Here is a 17918-nt window from a genome sequence, read left to right as displayed (position 1 = left end):
GCTGTCTTTTGACCAGTTGGCTCGGAAATACAAGTTGCCCAGTAGGGACCTCTTCCATTTTTTTCAAATTAGGAATTTCATACAAAAAGAGACCACATTTCTTTTTTTTTAGATTACCTACAGTGTGGAAACAGGCCCTTCAGCCCAACAAGTCCACACCGACCTGCTGAAGTGCAATCCACCCAGACCCATTCCCCGAACACTACAGGCAATTTAACATGGCCAATTCACCTAACCTGCACATTTTTGGACTGTGGGAGGAAACCCACACAGACATAGGGAGAATATGCAAACTCCATACAGCCAGTCGCCTGAGGCAGGAATTGAACCCAGGTCTCTGGCACTCTGAGGCAGCAGTGCTAACCACTGTGCCACCATGCCGAACTGATTCTTATAGATCTGACATGGAGCAGTGGGTGCAGAGTGCTGAGAACACATTTTCTGAATGCAATGTCTATCACCCATTGGGAGAGGGCCCCTCGGACGAGACCGAATGGCTCTGTAAGGTATGGGAGAGAGAGCTTGACGTTGAGATCTCTTCTAAAGTATGGGAGGATATCTGGGAAAAAGCCAGGAGGATCTCCATTTGTAACAGGCCCAGCAATTGAAGATTCTCCAGAGGGTCCACTTGGCTCCAGGCCGCCTTCAAAATTTAAAGCGGGAGCATCTCCGATGTGTCCTAAATGCAAGATGAGTGTGAACATGCTCACTCATCGTCTCTGGTCCTGCCACAGGCTGTGGGCATATTGGAGAGCTGTGGTAGGTGAAATAGAGGGGATCTTGGGGATAGAGGTGGAGATGGAACCGGTGACTCTTCTTCTTGGCCTGGATAATCTACTTCCATTAATCATGCATCAAAAAAAGGCTTTTCAGTATCCTCACTTTTTGCAGAAGAACATTCAGTTAGGGTGGGTGTCCGAAAAAACCCCAGGACTGACGGGATGGCATAAGCTAGCCATGGAACACATCTCTTTGGGCTTCCTTACAAGTATGGTGCACCATAAAACTGAGAATTTTTGTAAGACATGGCGGCCCTTTCTGGACTACTTGGGTACAGATGTGTCTGCCGTACTAATAAGGGCCTTTACATGGCCATGACGATTCTGTTTAATGAATCTGGTATCCAGACAGAAGGAACTACAAACACATGGATATATATAAACTTATGCTCTCGATGGTCAAGGGCTTTTACTTTGTTTCATTGAGTGGTATTATTATTATTACTGTCATTACTTATTAGTTAGTTATTAGTTATTATTTACTTATGTAATTAGTGGGTTCCTTTGTATTGTTTCGAATTGTTTTGTTTAGTATTTGTTCTAATAGCCAAAACATTTTCTTTATTTTCAATAAAAATATATTTTTTCAAAACTCTTACACCAGTTAGATAATAGCAGAACACAGACTTCAATGTGCAATCTATTCTAAACTTCATGACATGTCATCATGCAGTTGAGTTATGATTCTGAAACTTAATGTGATTCATAATCTATTTGGGCCACTTGCTCAATATTAAATCATAGACAGTTTCAGTATAGTTTTTTTATTCATTCAATTGATCTTAGCCCTGATTGCCCAGAGGGTTGTTAAGAGTTGACCAAATTGTGGGTATGGAGTCATATGTAAACCTGACCAGATAAGGATGGCAGTTTCCTTTTGTAAAGGGCATTAATGAACCAGATGGTTTCACCTGACAATGGTTTCTTAGTTATCATTACATTCTTAATTCCAGATTGTTGTTGAATTCAGTTCAATTGAATTAATGAGTTTTTCCCATAGCAGACTTTGAACCTGGGACCTCTGGTCATTACTGGAACTACTGGATTGATTGGGTCCAGCGATAAATCCACTAAGCCATCCCCTTACTTAATTAGAAATGGATTACTGAAGAGTATGTGATGCCAAATGAACTTGATTACATTTTTGAATGAGGTACCATAAAGTAGGACAGTGAAATGTCCCTGGGTAGCATTTAAACAGCAGGTACTGGATAAAGTGTATTGAAAGCGACTGTTAGCTATTGTTGAAGTTGAAATTATTGCAAGAAATTGTTGACCTGTTCCATTCAATAATTGGCTGATCATCTGGAGACAAAGAGTAAGGATGATGTTCAGGTAATCTAATTGACTGGACATTACTGGCGCCTTCCTGCAGCAATCTGTTGTGGGTCATCAGTGATTCATTGTATTTATAAATGATGGAATAAAAAGCTTCATATTTATCAATGACTCAAAGATCAGTAGCCTTGTAAGCAATACATTGAAGCATAACTTTACAAAGAAATATTGGTTAAGTGAAAGCGCAAAACTGAGGCAAATAGATTTCAATGCGTACGAATATGATATTATCTAATTTCAATGGACAGAATATGATACTACCTAAATCATGAAAAGTTGGAAAACAATGGAACCCCAAAGACACTTGAGCAGCTGTATCAGTCATCAAAACATCATGGATGGGCATAAGATATAATCAAAAGGACGAAAAGGTGGCCTTTTTTTATATAGGATGGTACAACCACAGAATAAATATGCATATACACTAAAGTATACACATACCATACAGTGCATTTGATTATATTGATGGTCTCTACTTATGCTGTTTCCCCCAACAGAAATAATTATTTCTATATCCATGTTATCCAAACCTCTCATGATTTTAAATACCTCTATTGATTCACCCTGCAGCCTTCTTTTTATCAAGAATAGACAGCCAGCATCTTAATCTTCCGTTGAAATGTATACCCACACATTTTTAGTATCATTCCTGTTGATCTCCACTGCACCCTCTTCAGTGGTCCAACATCCTTTTTTTATGATATTACAATTAGAGCAACACTTAAGTTGTTATAAGATTGGCTGCAGGTTTGGGACAACTTCCTGACTTTTTAGTTTTGTCCCATTAGAAATAAAGCCTGGCATCAAACTTGGTTTGTAACTTTACTAACCTGTGGTGCAACTTTCTATAATTAGTGCTTTTTGTACTCCAATGACCTTTATTTCCTACCTCACTTCATCTTGGACTTTTCCAAGTAATAACTGACCTCACTATTCTTCCGACCAAACTGTACTACCTTACTTTGATCTGTGCTGAACTTCATTAGCCGATTATATACCCACTCTACAATTTTTTTATATTTTCCAATGAATCCTTCAGTGATGTTATCACACAACTCTGGAGTAGGTAGCTCTTGAATCCAGGCCTTACGACGTAAAGGTAGGGACACTACCACAGTGCTACAATGCCCTCAAGTTTTACTGCCAAGATGGCACCAGGAAATGGCAGTATGAAAAGAAAGATTAAACAACTCTGATATCACTTTGAGCACCTGGATTTCAACTTTCTGCACAGCGAGACATTTGACACAATTATAACATGTTGTATGACAGTTCTGTGGTCACTTTCAATCTCTTAAAGCTTCTAACCATTTATGCTGTCTCATGGAAGAATGCCTGTAACTCACTGAGGTTTGAGTCTTAGAAGCGCATACTCTGTAATTATTCCAAACAAATTCTGTCTAGGAAATTGAACAGGAGGTTATTGGTGTCAAGGGAATGAATTAAGTTTCAATTAATTGCAAATAAAGTATTTTCACATTTAGATTTAAAGCGAGCAATTCCTTGATGGCAGGAATATCTCTGTGCCATAATTGGCTTCTAGTGCTGATTGCTCACACGTTAATGCAAAGCTAATCACCCTCAAATCTAGCCACTATCAGGGTTTCTCGGACATATCTGTCTTGTCTCGCTACTGTACGGACTTCTTCAGCATCCTCAACATCGCTGTTGCCTCTCTCAGCATCGCTGTCAGATTTCCCCTTTCTTCTCATCTGTAGTCAGGTGGCTGGTCCATCTCCCCATCTTTTAAATTCTCACCCCATCGTAGAGCTAAATTGTGCAGGGCGCACTGAACAGTCACTAATTTGAAGACCTTGTCCAGCCAAGAACTGAAGTGTTCCAGCTGTGCAGTCCAGGCGATAGAAGCACAGTTTCAGAAGGTCAATTCTCTGTTCAATGATGGCTCCCGTGAATGTATAATCAGCGCCATCACCTTCTTCAGGTCAATTAGGGATGAGCAACAGTAGCAAAGCTGACATCCCCTGATTTTATTTTAATCAGCCTCTGTCTGAGTTTTGTGCACTATACCTTTTGGTTCTCCATGCCACAGCCATGGAGATGGTATAGTCACAAAGTCGAATGAGTGTATGTTCACTTTAAAATAGAGAGTGTTTTCTGAATATTGAAGTAAACTTAAAGTGCAGGCTTAGCTGCCCAAATGGAAAGGCTGGGAAACGGGTTGTTCCAAAATAAATACATGTAACAGTTGGCTGTTAAATGAATACCCCGAGTTTAGGTTGCTATTTTGACAACAATTCAAATTTAACCAATTACTTTAAATTATGCTCATGATACTAAATCCCAATCGAGGTTAAGTTTATTGTTTTGACAATATCGGACCAATGAAAATAATGATGATGGGGTATAAAACCAAAGCATTTTGAAAATTTGGTCAGAGAGCAACTGCCACCGATCAGCAGAGAGCTGCCTTAGAGCTGGAGAGCTAACTGCACATGTAATATCTTGCTCTCAAAGAAATTAGAAGACACTTTCTATCAAAAAGGTACCTTTTCCTGTAAAACATACTTGCAGTAAGAAGAAGATGACCTGGGAGATCAGCAGACAGAAGATTGAAGACAGCGGAGAAGACAGAGACCGAATGGACTTGAGATTAAGTCAATGTAATGGTTGATAATTGGAACAGCATTTTTATACAATTGAGGTCTGACAGTAAGTAATAAAGAAAATGGGGCTTGGATTTGTGAATAGCTTTTGTTTAGTGTTCACTATTAGAGTTAGGAAAATATTTTTTTTCTTTAAATAGTGGAACTTAGGAGTTCTCTATTGTTCACTCAGATTTTAACAGATTACGAAGCAAGGTAAACTTTTCTGGGCATTTGGTTTTAATTGACAGAGAGGTTCAACCTCTGTGTCATAACAATATGGTGAAGGTAGCGATAGTTGAGGAACCAGGGAGTTGTGCAAAATGGATAGGAAGCATATACTTCCAGGAATTGATGTCTGTGGGGATCACAAACAAACTGGGCATTGAGGGAGTAAAGTCTCTTTCTGTTCAAGCATCTGGCTGGATGATGCCTTGGAGTTCTGAGTTCACGGCAATCGATGGCTCCTTACACCTGAGAGAACCCAGAGACAGCTGCAAAATCTGCAGATCTGGGCACCTTGGCTCTCTGGGTCCACGATGAACTGGACAAAGGGGAGTGCTTTCTTGTAAAGTGTAATGGTGAACTCACTTGTGGGCTACTAATTGGGAGATGCCACAAATGCCCCCTGATGAAGTTTGAGAGGGGCCAAGGGCAAGGCAGTTTAAGGCTGCTGTGATCTTTAGTGCCACGGGTTGTGTCTGAAGCCAGTAACCCACAGATCTGCCTGTACAAAGTAGCAGATATAAGTGACAGCATCCTTAGTCATGCAAATAGGTCTCAGCACTACGTCTTAATCATCCGTAGGTAGTGGCCACACCTATCCTGCCTCAGTACACTGATCAGCTGTACTGAAGACAGTGGTTCCTGTTTCCAGGCACTGCATGCTCACCCACAATGGCCCCTGGTGAGCTTTATGTCTCTGGTTCTATTGGCACTGGCCATTCTTCCTATCTTTCCCCACCCTCCTTAACCTCAGTAATGCCAGTGCAGCTGCTACAGTTAATTAGTCAAAGATCTATCATGAAAGTGTTAATCTGTAAAGAAACAGCAGGAATGAGATAGTTGCTTTCCATTTGAGATCTTGACACAGTCGTGATGCTTTTTGGGTCTCTCTCAGGCTGCACATGCATTTGGCAAAAGCTTGCACCCATCTCTTCAGGGTGAGGTGCATCTTCCATGACGCATGACTTCCTTTTCCTCATTCTGTCATGCAAGATCTCTTTACTTTCCATGCATGCTACAATTAGCTCAATCTGACTCTTGGTGACCTCTGTTATCCCCTGCAATGCAGATCTACCAACTTAGAATCAACAGCCTGCATAATAGTTTCATCCCCCCATTTTTAATGTTCAGATACATGGATTAGGAATGCTACTGCAGAGCTACATGTAGGATAACCACCATCATGATGGTTGGTGAGTTTTAGATACCCTCTGCAGTTCAATGAATGGTTGGGATGTTGATGTTAGGATTTAGAGCTTATTCACTGTTATTGTTCAGTGAGTGGATCCCTTCAGTGCTTAGACCTGAGTGCTTGTGCAACAGTACTTTTCAATTACTGTTTCATTTTGCTAAGCTGGATGTTTTGTGCTGTGCAGGAACATGTGCAAACACATCTTGGACCCCTCTCATATGAACTGTACATTCTCCATGAAGTCTTGTTTTGTGAATTCAAAGAGAAGTAGTCATTTAACTTGGCTGCTCTCTACCCTCCTTCTCTCCACCTTTTCCACCATCAATGTGGATGGCCTTCCTCTTTCATCTGGAACTCCCTTCCATTCTTCAGTACCACCTGTGAAGATTGGCTCTTTACACAATCTTCCTTCATATTCCTGTTCTTTCCACTACACCCATTCTGATCCCCATGGCTACCCTTAACCTTACACTTCACTCTCTTATTTTCTTATATTCAGTCTAACTCGTCCATGCCAACCAGATATCCTAAGTTAATCTTGTACCATTTGCCAGCATTTGGCCCATATCCCTCTAAACCCTTCCTATTCAGATACCCATCCAGATGCCTTTTAAATGCTGTAATTGTACCAGCCGCCACCACTTTCTCTGGCATCTCATTCCATACACGTACTACCCTCTGTGTGAAAAAGTTGCCCCTTAGGTTCCTTTTAAATATTTTCCCTCTCGCCCTAAACGTATACCCTTTAGCTCTAGACTTCCATATCCCAGGGAAAAGACCGTGTCTATTTATCCTATCCATGCCCCTCATGATTTTATAATTCTCTATAAGGTCACCCCTCAGCCTCCGATGCTCCTGGGAAAACAACCTCAGCCTATTCAGCCTCTCCTTGTAGTTCAAATCCTCCAACCCTGGCAACATCCTTGTAAATCTTTTCTGAACCTTTTCAAGTTTCACAACGTCCTTCCCAAAGCAAGGAGACCAGAATTGCACACATTATTCCAAAAGTGGCCTAGCCAATGTCCTGTACAGCTGCAACATGACCTCCCAATGCCTATACTCAGTGCTCTGACCAATAAAGGCAAGCATACAAAATGCTTTCTTCACTATCCTATCTACCTCTGATTCCACTTTCAAAGAGCTATGAACCTGCACTCGAAGGTCTCTTTGTTCAGCAACACTCTCCAAGACCTTACCATAAAATGTATAAGTCCAATTGCTCAGAATTCTTCCAGTACCCATGCCAATCATGCCCTGCCTGTGACCAAGTGTGTGCCACAAGGATTGATGCTGGGTCCACTGCTTTTTTGTCATTTATGTAAAGGATTTGATGTGAATATAGGAGAAATGGTTAGTGTTTTTGCAGATGACACCAAAATTGGAGGTGTAGTGGACAGTGAAGAAGGTTACCTTAGAGTCCAACGGGATCTTAATCAGATGAGACACTGGGCTGAGGAGTGGCAAATGGAGTTTAATTTAGATAAATGTGAGGCACTGCATTTTGGAAGGGCAAATCAGGGCGGGACTTATACACTTAATGGTAGGCCCTGAGAGTGTGCTGAACAAAGAGACCTTGGAGTGTAGGTGGATAGTTCCTTGAGTGTAGAGTCACAAGTATTGGTGAAGAAGGCATTTGGTATGCTCGCCTTAATTTGTCAGTTAACAGAGTACTGTATAAGAGTTGGGATGTCATGTTGTGGCTGTTATTATGAAGATGTGGGTGTACTGTACCTTTAAGAGACTTAAAAGCTCGCAGTGACAGCACCAAGTGTTCTCAATAAGATACAATGTAACATGAACTCCAGCTACTGGGGTAGCTAGGGTAGCTGGTTGCCTGGAAACAACAAAACAGATTTGAATTAGGCTAATCAGTTTAAATTATACCCCCAAAAATACCAAACTCCAATCCAGTTTGAATTTAGTAAATTGACAATCTTAAAAGCCAATGATACAATCCGATGCTTTGGGGGTACTAGACTGGGGAAAATTGAACAGTTGATCGGAGAACTGCCAAACTACCAGCATGTAAAAAGACGGCCTGAAAAATAGTTCTCTGAAAAGTCCCTTTATCGATCAGTAACCTGTGAAGCAGAATCCCTAAGAAGAAGAAAATAGGACACAGGAATATCCACATAGAAGAACTGAAAGCTGCCTGGTATTGAGGTAAGAAGTTTTATTTTGTAAATTGTAATTTGGAGTTTTATCGGACTAGTATATAAGGGAAGGTAAAAGATAGGTTAGAGTAAGGACTTGTTAATAGTTGTTAGTTAAGTATTCTCTGTTATACTTTAAGAATTAAACTTGTTAATTTTTACTTTAACTAGTTCTTGGCCTATCGAATTTTCACAGACTACTGCACAAGATAGATCTTTTCTGTGTTGCTAGTTTTAAATTAAGCAGGAGAGTTTACCCCATGTCATAATACTGTTCAGGACATTAGTTAGGCCACTTCTGGAATACTGTGTTCAATTCTGGTCTCCCTGCTATCGGAAAGATGTTGTTAAACTTGAAAGGATTCACAAAAGATTTACAAGGATGCTGCCAGGGTTGGAGGGTTTGAGCTATAGGCAGAGACTCTCAAACTTTATCTGGTTAAAATGGAATTCAAATTGATCAGTAGTCCCATTTAATTATGACACTATATGATTGTTTACATGCAGCGCTTTCATACTATGTTGAATAATGAATTTAGAAAAATGGTTATTTACTTGCATAAATCAGTGGGATAGGTGTGTCTGTTTCTCACTGCATTATCTGTCTCTCCTTGTGTGCGTTCCTCCTAGGTGAATCACACTGTGTTGCTCATGTGGTGGCTGCACTTGATCCCAGTCTCTTTACAAGGTCCATAGAACCTCTACAGATTCTCAGAAATCAACAGACTCTAGTTTGAGAACCACCGCATTACCTTGCACATTATCCATAAGATAACATATTTTCAATTGTGTATTACCGTTTAGACTCTGAGAAGGGACAGGAGACTCGAGTAATTCTAAGTTTCACAGTATTAGATACACCAACTGATCATGAGTCAAAATCAAAGAAGCTGAATGCAGATCAATACGTTTGATTCTGGTGGGGAGAAAAGGGAACATCAGACGTTGAAAATAAGTGAATGATACCCAACTAAACAAAATGAAGAAATCAGACAGAAATTGTTTCACTGTGGAGCACAATAGGAATTAAAACAATACGTACACTTGTTAGTGAAGTGGTAAACTCACAGCACCCTGTTCCAATTGTGGCATATTGAATCTTTTCTTTAGGAATTCCAGCAGCATTAAATATATACACAGCATATGTATATGTCTGGTGGAAAGAAAAGGTGTCAAAATTTCTCGAGTCCAACAAAATATAGCGAGGCTCTATTAATACAGAAAACTTGTAATCAGTAGATAAAGTGTAAATAAAATTTGGAGCCTAACGATGAACTCACATGCATACATTAATTAAATATCTTATTCTATAAAGGTCTTCTGTACAAAATCAGCTTTTCCTACAATGTGGTGGTTGCTTCTACATATTGAAATAGTGCATACCCAATTGCTTACTTATAACAAGGCTTAAAAAGGTAAAGCTATTCTGTAAATGTGCTTAGATGCACAGAGGGAGGAATTTAATGGAGCTCACCAGAGCAGGCATGGTGGCCATTAGTGTGTGGGAATATCTCCATCTAATTTTCATAAGTAAATGAATTGCTTTATATTTAGTGTTGGCACAGGAAGGGCCCAACACAGGAACTCCACCAGCTGACAGCAGGAAGTTGATTAGACATATTAATGAGTCATTCAAAACACATTCTCCTCAAATCCACTGACATTTAAAAATACCTTTTGCATTCATTATTTCCCCAGGTCTACAATGCCTCCCAAAGGTCTACCAGTGGGCTGCTGGCTCATCCACAAGTAGTCAATGCTTAATTAACTGACTCAGCTTTGGGTACTGTGGAAACTTAAGACCCTGCTCTGTTTCAGGCCCCCCACTCGAAACGATTCCCACGCTGTTCCACTTTCCAGACTCCAGAAAGCCAGGCCACCCAATTAGATTAGATTACTTACAGTGTGGAAACAGGCCCTTTGGCCCAACAAGTCCACACCGACCCGCCGAAGCGCAACCCACCCATACCCCTACATTTACCCCTTACCTAACACTACGGGCAATTTAGCATGGCCAATTCACCTGACCTGCACATCTTTGGACTGTGGGAGGAAACCGGAGCACCCGGAGGAAACCCACGCAGACACGGGGAGAATGTGCAAACTCCACACAGTCAGTCGCCTGAGGCGGGAATTGGTGCTGTGAGGCAGCAGTGCTGACCACTGTGCCACCATGCCACCCGTGAATCTGTGGGAGAGAAGACTTTCCACCTCCCACACCCACCCCACCCCCAACCACCACCACCTCCCTCATGCCTGGCATTGCTTGAACTCGATTCTGCACAGAGTTAACAGTTAGGCTGGGAACTTGACACCGGAGAACAACTTATGGGTGAAGTTAGCAAGAAGTCAGCAGGAAATCCAAGAAAGGATGGCCCAGTGGCTAGCACTGCTGCCTCACAGTGCCAGGTACCTGGGTTCAATTCCAGCCTTGAATAACTGTCTGTGTGGAGTTTGTACATTCTCCCACTGTCTGTGTGGGTTTCCTCTTAGAATCCAAAGATATGTAGGTTTGGTGGATTCGCCATGCTAAATTGGCTCGTGTGTCGGCTTGGTGGGTTAACAATGGTAAATGGGGGGTTACAGGGATAGGACGATGCTCACCAGAGAGTCAGTGCAGACACAATGGATCAAATGACCTGTATGGATTCTACAATTCAATGAAAGCAGTGAGGGAGTAATGGCAAGAACACTTGAAAGAAAGAGCACTTTTATGATCATTTTGTTACACACAGGGTCGTATGCATATTATTAAATAAACACAGGAATCTAGTACTTCCTACTAGCTTTTGTGCAACATTTGTCTTTTACCATGACCAACTGTTGGATAGACAGTGAGCACCTGATGATGGAATGCAGAGACAAGGCAAAAACACAACATAGTCTTTCAGCATCCAGAAAACCCCAACTGATGAGCATATTCAGATGGAGGTGTACATTAGTACAGTGAGATAGTGTTTCATTATTATGGGAAATTTGGGAAATTTCTCCGTTTGCTAATCCCCAGTACTGGTGTTGCCAGAAAAGATAATGATTTAATTGTATTATGCAATGTCCTCAATTTGCCTGTTTACTGGAATCAGGTTAACAGAAAACTCTGGCCAGGCTCCTGTACCTAACAAGAACCATTAGTTACCACCAAATAAATAAATCCTGGCCACAAACAAACAAATCTATGAATGTTCAACATAAAACTCTACTAGTTGGAGCTCTGTCCCCTTTTTAAAACCCCTCTAACACCCAGGCATGTACAAGTACATTGGTGTTATGGGTGGAGAAAAATAGTACTGGGAAACACACTTCAAAAGCGTGAATCCTCAGGATTCAATGTTTTTGCTTACCATGACCTTCTGTTTTCTGATCTTCTGCTCCAGATTCTTTCACTTCTTTGCAGGAGGCATACTAATTATAAAGTCTTTGAGTTACTGGTTAAAGTCAGCAGGTTTTGCAGCAATTGATGGGAGAAAATAAATGGCTTAGGTACTTTTATTGCAGAACTATAGAAACATACCCGCTTCTTCCAGTCTAGAAACCTTCTGCCTCTATACTGTTCACTCAGACAGCTGTTACCAGACTAATGACCTTTGGCATCCACAGCTGGTCACAATTTGACAAACCAGTCAGCAACCTGTTGCTGGCCGAATCTCACAGCACACACATCCTGGTGCCACTACAATCTATCTGACCTTCCTGACATCTTGCAAAGCAACAGTGCAGACTAAACTCAAATGAGTTCCAATAACTTGATTTCAAAAGTGCAGCAATTCTTTCCACAGGCCTTGGTTTTAAAACAGGCCTTTGTTTTTACATTTTGATTCACAATTAAAGAAAAAAATTAAAATGGGGCCATTTTAGGTAATTCTCCAGTGGACCTCAGACTTACTTACAGCATCATTCCCACATAACTGCATGGCACTACCCAGCACAAACGTGATGATCAATTGCCGTTGGACAGAGCGGTCTCGGAACAGATCCCACAATTTCTTTGACCTTTGACCTTCAAGCGCTTTTTGCTCCTCTAGCATTTCATCCATTTCGGCATTGAAATTGATCTCTCCACGTAATTTCCTCAATGCTAAAGAAATGGAAAGTTGGGATTAGCAGAGGGTCAATGAGACCATATTATTCCACTCTAATTAGAATAGATAACCTTTCTTAGAATGCTCCTGTTCAACCGTGAAAGGATTTGAAAGAGGTTGGCTGATGAGGTAGTGACTGGAATCAAGCATATTTACATGTCTGGATGTTCACAAAGCTCCCAATTAAAGGCATTGGAGCATTCATGCAAAATACCTGTAGATGAATTTGGTTACTTGCTTCCTCCTTCAAGTCATAGAGTCATAGAGATGTACAGCATGGAATCAGAACCTTCGATCCAACCCATCCATGCCAACCAGATATCCTAAATGAATTTCATCCCAATTGCCAGCATGTGGCTCATACCCCTCTAAACACTAGGCAAAAGTGAGGACTGCAGATGCTGGAGATCAGAGTCTAGATTAGAGTGGTGCTGGAAAAGCACAGCAGGTCAGGCAGCATCCGAGGAGCAGGAAAATAGACATTTCAGGCAAAAGCTCTTCATTAGGAATGAAGGCAGGGAGCCTCCGGGGTGGAGAGATAAATGCGAGGGGGGTGGGCTCTAAACACTTCCTATTCCAGATGCCTTTGAAATGTTGTAATTGTACCAGCCTCCACCACTTCCTCTAGCAACTCATTCTATATACGCACCACCCTCTGCGTGAAAGCATTGCCCCTTAGGTCCATTTTCAATCTTCCCCCATTCACCTTAAACCTTTGCCCTCTAGTTTTGGAAAACGCCCTTGGCTGTTCACCCCGTCCATGTCTCTTGTGATTTTATAAACCTCTATAAGGTCACTCTTCAGCCTCCGACGCTCAGGGAAAACAGCCCCAGCCTATTCAGTCTCTCCCTGTAGTTCAAACCCTCCAACCCCGCAAACTATCTAAAAAGCAACTGAATCATTGTTATGGTATTATTTTAGATTAAGAGTTGGATTAATCTAACGTTAAGAAGAATGAGAGTTGATCTCACTTAAACGTAACAAATTCTAAACAGGTAGACACAGCGGATCCTGACAGGATGTTCCCCTGCTGAAGGGTCTAGAATACAGTCTCAAAACAAAGGGCAAGCCATTTCAAACTGAGATAAGGAGGAATATCTTCAGCCAGAGGGTAATGAATTTTTGGCATTCTCTATATCAAAGAACTGTGCAAGCTCACTTATTGAGTATGTCCAATAGACTGCTAGGTACTACGCACACTAAGTGATATGGTGATGGCATGGAAAAACGGCATGAGGTAGATGATTGGCCATGATCTGGAATGGTAGAGCAGACGTGAGAAGCTGATCCTGCTCCAAACTGCATTGGGATATCTATGATTTATAGAGTCATAGAGATGTACAGCATGGAAACAGACCCTTCGGTCCAACCCGTCCATGCCAACCAGATATCCCAACCCAATCTAGTCCCATCTGTCAGCACCCGGCCCATATCCCTCCAAACCCTTCCTATTCATATACTCATCCAGATGCCTTTTAAGTATTGCAATTGTACCAGCCTCCACCACTTCCTCTGACAGCTCATTCCATACACATACCACCCTCTGTGTGAAAATGTTGCCCCTTACGTCTCTTTTATATCTTTCCCCTCTCACCCTAAACCTATGCCCTCTAATTCTGGACTCCCCAACCCAGGGAAAAGACTTTGTCTATTTATCCTATCCATGCCCCTCATAATTTTGTAAATCTCTATAAGGTCACCCCTCAGCCTCCGACGCTCCAGGGAAAACACCCCAGGCTGTTCAGCCTCTCCCTATAGCTCAAATCCTCTAACCCTGACAACATCCTTGTAAATATATTTCTACCTAACTAATTGATTGAGAAAAATAATATTAATTTAAGCTTGGATAAAACATTTCAGATTTCTTACAGTCCCCATTAACTGATTGTCCCCACTATGTTAGTTGGATTAGCAGATATCCAATGCGGTTTATCATGAAGTTTTGGAGGTTGTTCTGTGACAGAAGGAATAGAAATGGACAGCATATTTTCAGTGAAGAAATTCTGAAAGATTCCCACAGAGGTGTATTCAGACAATGAAGTGATTTATTTTCATAAAGATTCCCACAGAGGTTTTAGATTAGATTACTTACAGTGTGGAAACAGGCCCTTTGGCCCAACAAGTCCACACTGACCCACAACCCATCCCCTACAGGCAATTTAGAACGGCCAATTCACCTAATCTGCACATTTTTGGATTGTAGGAGGAAACCAGAGCAGACACAGGGAGAATGTGCAATCTCCACACAGAGAGTTGCCTCAGGCAGGAATTGAACCCAGGTCTCTGGCGCTATGAGGTAGCAGTGCTAACTGCTGTGCCACCGTGCCGCCGGTGTATTCAGACAATGAAGTGATTGATTTTCTTTCCTCTCAATTACTGGAAAGCAAGTACCATCTTCATTATCTATTGCAGGCAGATAAACAAAATAAAAATCTCTTCATAAACCATAATTATAAAAATAAATAAAGCTGTGTCACTATGATGTGAAGAGTGTGCTAATGGAGGAACAGAGCAACTTGGTGTAACTCCTGTTGGAGCTATCCCCACAATCCCTGAACCAATGGACAAATGAATTTATCTTCCCCTCTCCCAACCACTTACCCTTCATGCACATGTTCTTGTCCTCCCTGTCAATCAGCAAGTACCTGGGGCTTTCTGGACACCATGGCAGAGTCATGAGTTGGATTATAGCTGGAGCTGCACTGGATGCCAGCAGTAGAGGCCACAAGTCTTCATTGCCCAAGATCTCCCTGCAATTAGTGTTGTGAAATTGTTTCATCTCTTTATCAATACACATTGCATTAGCAATGCAAACAATATATTCATACAGCAGGCAAAGGATTAGCAGTGAATGGAGATCTGTGAAGGGAAAATGTTAATATATCTCTCCTGCCAATGATGTTCACATTCTAAAGAATTATTTTAAAGTAGAATGTATACATGTCACATATATACAAAAATATATACGGACTGAACATTTCCCAGTTATTAACTAAGGTTTATTGATAGGTTTATTTGCATCAAAATTGTTAATCTGCAAACTAGAAATTATTTGCCGTATAAGCAACCTTGTGAGAGCAAGCCAGGGAAAATATCTATTACAGTTCATCTTTTCTTGAGTGCCTGACTCTCCATGCATTACCCAGACAATGTCAGAAGTGAATTTGACACTGGGGAAGGAAGGTTTACAGAATTCAATGACTAGCTAACAAGCCCCCACTTTCAAGGAAATTGGTATTGGGTGAGCGAAGGCTTTGAAGAAGTACAGAGGACAGGCCATCAGATCCAGCTCCTGTGATATAATCAGAGATTTTCTTTTTGTTCATGAAATATGGGCATTTATTACTCACCCCTATTTGCCCTTGATGAAGTTTAAGCTGCGACCTTGAAGTGCTTCATTCAGTGTGGTGCAATAGTACCACACCCTATCAACAGTGCCACCACCATCAGGTGGGTCTGTCCAGCCAATGGGCCAGGGAATACTCAGGGATTGTGGAGGAGGAGCCTGTGACGTTAGGGATTATTTAGCAAGTATGACTGCCAGGTTATTATTTAAGTAGTCCATTGGAGAGCTCTCTCAATATTATCACAAGTCTCCAGATGTCGGTGAAGAGGAAGTCAAAGTTAGCTAGACCAAGGGATTTGTTGCATCTGATGCTTAGCTGGATGTTGTATTGTCCATCAGATTTTATACTCTATAGACGTTATTGCAGTGACTTAATACAACTGAACGGATGGTTTGGCAATTTCAAAAGACTGTCGAGAATCAAGCCCACAGTTGTGTTTGTGGAGTCACATATAGACCAGGCCTGTTACAGTCAGTGAATTTGCTTAATTAATGAACCAGGTGGATTTTGTGTCATTTCATGATCACCAAAGTTGGTGTTTTGTTATTTAGTCCAAATTTAAATGATTTCTGTGATGGGATACATATTCATGTTATCAGAGTGCTGGTCCAGGCGTCTGGATTGCTAGCTCAGTAGCATAATCGTCTCCTACTACACTGGGGCTTATAATCAATCAGATTGCTGTAGCCCTGCAGTCACATGTAGACCAGATCAGGTAAACGTGGCAGGTGGCCTTGCCTAGAGGATATTAGTGAACCAGAGAATCTTTTACAACAATCTGGTAGACTCATGAAGTCTTACTTGCAGGAGAATGCCACCCATGCAATTGCAGTGGTGACACAATCTGCAGAAAATCTTTTCTGGGGCTGACCGGTTCAGAACAGAGAAGCCAAAAGCCACCATTGTCCTTGTCCTCAGCTCGTAACGCTCTACCAAGACAGAGTTACAACTGCCCCCAAGATGCACCAAATGATAGTGTAGTAATAGGAAGAATGCATATGCAATGTAAAAATGTGCCGTGTTCTAAATTACAATTTTGTGGTGGCATGAGAGAATGTTAATAACCATTTCTCCTTTTTTGAACTGGTTATATGCACAAGCAATGTTCTTCTAGATACCATCCAGGACATGGCTTAACCTGCAGCTAGAAAAAGGAAGATACTTACAACGGTCTTAGCTCGACACCAAACCGAATGACTCAGTCATTTCCCCTTCCCCTGATTTTTATTAATCCATTCATGGGATGAGAGCATCTCTGGCTAGGCCAGCACTTATTGCCCAGAGGGCAGATAAGACTCAACTGCATCACTGTGGGTCTGGAGTCACATGTAAAAGCAGACCAGACAAGGAAGGCAGATTTCCTTCCCTAAAGGACATTGGTGATCCAGCTGGGTTTTTTCCCAAAAATACAATAATGGTCTCACAGTCATCATTAGACACCTAATTCCACATTCTTCATGGAATTTAAATTCCACCATCTGCTATTGCAGCATTTGAACCCATGACCCCAGACATTTCAGGAATTAATAGTCTAGCAATAATGCCATTAGACCATTGCCTCCCTGACCATAGAATGATATATGGGAACAGGTCATGGTAGATTACACTGTGAGGGCTCAATGGCAGAGAGGTGAGAGGAAGAAACTTTAATTTTCAGTGGGTGTTCGGAGGGTGGAGGGAGGTTGCAAGGGAGGTGGAGGGAGACTGCTACAGAGTGAGGGTATAAAAGGGAGGCCATTAGAGAGGTGAGGTATGACAGGGAATCTATAAAGGGGGAGCGTGTGTGAGAGAGAAAGAGAGAGAGAGAAGACAGCTACAAGGGAAGGTGGTGGGAGAGAAAGGGAGATTAACAGGGAATATGGGAGAGAGAGAGTGACAGCAAGACGGTAGATAGGAATGAGAGGGAAACCAAAAGGAGGAGTTAGAAACTACAAGGAGCACTGTGGCATCTAGGAAATCAATGCTTTCTTTCAGCGTTATGTTTTCATTTTTAATTGAGCAATCATAATTATTTAGGATATTGATAATTTCTTCCAATCTGTTTCTGAGTCCAAATAATCCACACATCAACACAACTACAGAAGGTCAATATATTATGTGACTGCATCATGCAATGAAGGAATTAGAGAGAATGAAAAAGGAGCTCCTGAAAACCAAAAGGTAGGCCCCGGAAATTAGAGAAGTACCCTGGAGAAATCTTAT

General features: G+C 41.5%; 1 protein-coding gene across 5 annotated transcripts in view; it reads right to left on the bottom strand.

Moving 5' to 3' along the window:
* The window catches only part of LOC122562784 (solute carrier family 2, facilitated glucose transporter member 11-like), a 51612-nt gene that overhangs the window by 18019 nt on the left and 15675 nt on the right, over positions 1–17918 (bottom strand). For 3 of the 5 annotated variants that reach the window (XM_043715964.2, XM_043715963.2, XM_043715962.2), the window contains 3 exons: positions 14971–15119; positions 12178–12365; positions 9333–9443 (listed from right to left, as the gene is read on the bottom strand). In XM_043715964.2, the coding sequence (XP_043571899.2) occupies positions 9333–9443; positions 12178–12365; positions 14971–15119 (448 nt within the window). Of the gene's footprint in view, positions 1–7868; positions 7972–9332; positions 9444–12177; positions 12366–14970; positions 15120–17918 lie in introns of all 5 variants that reach the window. The other 2 variants (XM_088000141.1, XM_088000142.1) reach the window with 1 other exon arrangement.

Source organism: Chiloscyllium plagiosum, unplaced genomic scaffold (genome assembly GCF_037043375.1).
Source record: "Chiloscyllium plagiosum isolate Xiang-an unplaced genomic scaffold, Cpla_swu_hap1 HiC_scaffold_24, whole genome shotgun sequence".
Classification (NCBI taxonomy): domain Eukaryota; kingdom Metazoa; phylum Chordata; class Chondrichthyes; order Orectolobiformes; family Hemiscylliidae; genus Chiloscyllium; species Chiloscyllium plagiosum.
The sequence above is the reverse complement of the archived record's forward strand: the minus strand, read 5'-3'. Positions and strand labels throughout refer to the sequence as shown.